Source organism: Gordionus sp. m RMFG-2023, chromosome 1, assembly GCF_954871325.1.
Source record: "Gordionus sp. m RMFG-2023 chromosome 1, tfGorSpeb1-WG-v2, whole genome shotgun sequence".
Classification (NCBI taxonomy): domain Eukaryota; kingdom Metazoa; phylum Nematomorpha; class Gordioida; order Chordodea; family Parachordodidae; genus Gordionus; species Gordionus sp. m RMFG-2023.
In genome coordinates, this window is record NC_088775.1 from 39,194,232 (window position 1) to 39,197,890 (window position 3,659).

General features: G+C 27.7%; 1 protein-coding gene across 1 annotated transcript; it reads right to left on the bottom strand.

Moving 5' to 3' along the window:
* Positions 1-716: 716 nt before the first annotated feature.
* Positions 717-1,662, bottom strand: LOC135925310 (uncharacterized). Its single transcript, XM_065460574.1, has 4 exons — positions 1,320-1,662; positions 970-1,252; positions 839-928; positions 717-796 (listed from the first exon to the last, which is right to left on the bottom strand). Exons 1-4 carry the CDS (start codon positions 1,374-1,376, stop codon positions 717-719), a joined length of 510 nt encoding a protein of 169 aa, XP_065316646.1. The 5' UTR covers positions 1,377-1,662.
* Positions 1,663-3,659: the final 1,997 nt, after the last annotated feature.

The following is a 3,659-nucleotide window of genomic DNA, read 5'->3' on the forward strand; positions in this document are numbered from 1 at the left end:
GTTATTGAACAAGAAGATGATTTAGAGAAATTGATACAACTTAAAGAAAGGCAGGAGAAAATACTTAAAAGAGGGCCAACGATTGCTGAGAAGAGTATTGGAACAATAATTACTGGATTTAGCGATTATAAAAGATTAGATAAGAAGGAAAATATTTTGCATTTTTGGGAGTCTGCTAAGCTGGAACACCCTGAATTATATATTTTATCTAAAATCTTATTTGCTGTTCCTGCAACCCAAGTTAATTTTTCATATTTTCACATATAAATACATTTAACATAGGTTAGCGTTGAAAGATCTTTTTCACATTTAAATTCATTCTTTCACCACATAGATCGAGGATGAGTGAACAAATCTTGGAAGATATTATGCTAATACGTCTAAATAAAATTTTTAAAATTGATACATGACTATATGCTTTGTATTTTTAACTATATTTGCCTTTAAATAAAATAAAAAATTTATTTTTTATATCAAATTTATGTCTAGTTTTTTATTATGATTTAAATATAGAATTTTTTTTATCAACTCAAAAATTCTTGAACCCGAACCGAACCAAACCCGGGTTCAAAAATATTTCCCTGAACCGAACCCGAACCGAACCCACCTTTTTTTTATACCCCGAACCGAACCCGGGCAAAAATTTTGTCGGGTTTGCATCCCTGGTTTTAAGAAGCCTACAAACTTAATTATTTGTTTAATATTATTTTTATGAATTAACTGTATATATTACCTTGATCTTGAACACCTACTATAGTTTCACAATGTACCATATTATTAGGTTTTTTAACTGTTTCTTTACCATTAAAAAAGTTATATTTGTATATTTAAAAAATACCTTTGTTCCCCTCGATATAGTGTTTTAAATTACTGAGGTTAGTCTTTATACATAAAATTTTTCCCGTTAAGGAAGATAATTCAACATTGCCTAAATATGTATAAATATTTTGTTAAAAATTAGGATTTTACTATTAACAATTGTATATGGGCCTACCCAAGGCTGCAACATTTTCCCTCCTTTCCTGTGAGCTCGACGATTATTCCATACAAGCACTTTATCATTTATGTGATAAAGTGCATTCTTAGCATCATTACGAGTTTTATAATCTCGTTGCTGCTTAAGCTGAGCTTTTGCAATATTTTTTGTTGCAGTCTTGAATATGACTTCCATATTGTCAGCTGTACTCTTGTAATTGCTTTCATAATCAGTGTCAGATAGATCATCAAGATCTGTATCTGGTTCTCTATCATCCTTAAATAATAAAAATAAATATTTATTATGTAAATTAATTTTATACAAATAGTGATATATATCATACCTCACAAGGCAGTAGAGCTTTTCTGCCATACATCTGGCGTGAATTTTGAGGATTCATGCGTTGATGTATTGTAGGCAAATACAATACCAGGGAGAACTCCAGGCCAATCCTTCTGATTGCCTTTTGTACACTTCAAAAGTGAATTTTGAAGAGTACGATTAGCTCTCTCTACCATGCCATTAGCCTGAGGATGGTAGGCGCTTGTCACTCTCTGATGGGTTCCCACGAGTTTGTGATATTCATTACTCACTTGATTTACAAACTCGCGTCCCTGATCATTGATTTGGACCTATAAATATGATAAATATCATTATATTATAAAAATTTCATCAACCTTGACTCTGCCATGCCTGCATAACAGTGTATACAAAAAGAGGGTCACTGACTGGGCAGTCTTATCCTTTAAAGGTTGTGCTTCGATATATTTGGAAAAATAATCAACAGCAACTGCTATATATTTAAATCCATCAATGCTCTCTGGCAATGAACATAGATCTACCCCTATTTGTGTCCATACCTTAGAAGGAATAGGAATAGACTGCATTTCCAAGCTTGTTTTGTCAAATCGGGAATTGTATCTTTGACATAGGTCACATGATTTGACAAAGTCAATGACATCTTGCCGCATTCCTTGCCACCAATATCTAAATGACATTATTGAAATTTATTGTTTTTTAAAGTTTAAACATGTTAAAAGAAATTTGAAATTTCTATCAGTCAGCGTCTACATAAGCGGGGGGGGGGGTAGAAACAGTTTGCATCCAAATATCCTAAAAGGGGGTAGGGGTAGGCATCAGTTGGGGGGTAGGGTAAAAATATTTAGAATGTTATCTACTACATTTTTGAATTATATGTGAATAAAGTTTGCTTAATTATTTATAATATAATAATAGATCTATTATAATAGAGATAGATTACTAAACATCAACGTTACAATCATAATATATTTGTTCATTCATTAAAATAGTAGATCAGCTGGACTCGCCATTTTGTCAACATTTAAGATAATTATTTTCATATTTACAAATTTCTTGAAATTAAAACAACAAAAATATATAATACAATTTTATGATCCAAATTGATGTTATTTGAAAATATGTTATTTTAAAAAGATTTTTCAATATTTGAAGATATTTGCCATCCATATTTTCCTAAAAAGTATATTAATAATTTATGAATTATAATTGCCTTTTCTTCTTTTATGGAATCTATAAATAATAATAAAAATCTTTTCATACGTAGATTTTAATCATATTACACCATTTTTAAAACATCTATTTTATTATTAATATATTATTACATCATTAAATTATAGATATTTTTATTAAATCATCTTTTTAAAATGGATATAAATTTTTTAAATCAGATGCCAAGCAATAAGATAAATTACAAGGTAAAATGCTTACATACAGGCTGCAACTCCAATAAGATTAGAAAAGACAAAATTAATTTACATTACAAAACAAGACATCCTAATAGTGATGTAAAGTTTGAGGTAATAGCAATTAAAAAAGATAAGGTTTGGAACAAACTTGGTCCAAATGCAAATAATCTCAAAATAACTAATGGAATCAATACTCAATTTAAAAAAAATAAATCAATTGCAACATATTTTCAAAAGGTTAAACTATTTTTTGATTTTTATACATGCTTTTTATATCATATTTAAGTGATCAATATATAATTTTAAACACTTTAAGGAAATTGACTCTCCATTAGATACTCTTAAGATAAATCTACCACAACCATTACATAATATTATCACACTAAATCAAGATGAAGAAGTTTTTTTAAGTATTTATACTATAATTTATTCATTTGATCTAAAGAAAACTTATAATATGGAGACTGCATTCATTTTTAAGGACAAAGAAGTAATTATTTCAAAATATTAAAAATGACCATTTTTTATATTTAAAATTAATAGCAATCTCATTTAGATGCCCCCTATCCAGAAATTATTCCATTCTTGGATGATGAAACATGAGTATTATAATTTAAAAAAAAAATTTTTTTAAAGAATCTGACAAAGCATTTACAATTTAATAAATTAATATTCTCTTTTCAAAATATAGAAAATCGAAAATATGCCTAGAAGTTCTAATTTAGACAACCCAGAAAAAATATTTGGAAATTTATTAACAATTAAAGAAGTTTATAATTTAAATATTATTTAATAATGTCTTTAAAGGGTAAAAATGATGATATTGATATGCAAGCATTAGAATCAATTTATATAGATAAAGTAATAACCTTAAGCTATCTATACATTTTAAATTATACAGTTACCAAACAAAGCTAAAATAACTCCTTTATCATATGAAGATAATGAAAAAAATA

Bases quoted from the DNA above. Each gene is read 5' to 3' on its own strand.
- LOC135925310 (XM_065460574.1), bottom strand. From the start codon at position 1,376: ATGAATCCTCAAAATTCACGCCAGATGTATGGCAGAAAAGCTCTACTG. The intron at 1,253-1,319 runs GTATGATATATA...TTATTATTTAAG, and splicing joins AAGCTCTACTGCCTTGTGAG to GATGATAGAGAACCAGATAC. The intron at 929-969 runs GTAAAATCCTAA...ATACATATTTAG, and splicing joins CCCATATACAATTGTTAATA to GCAATGTTGAATTATCTTCC.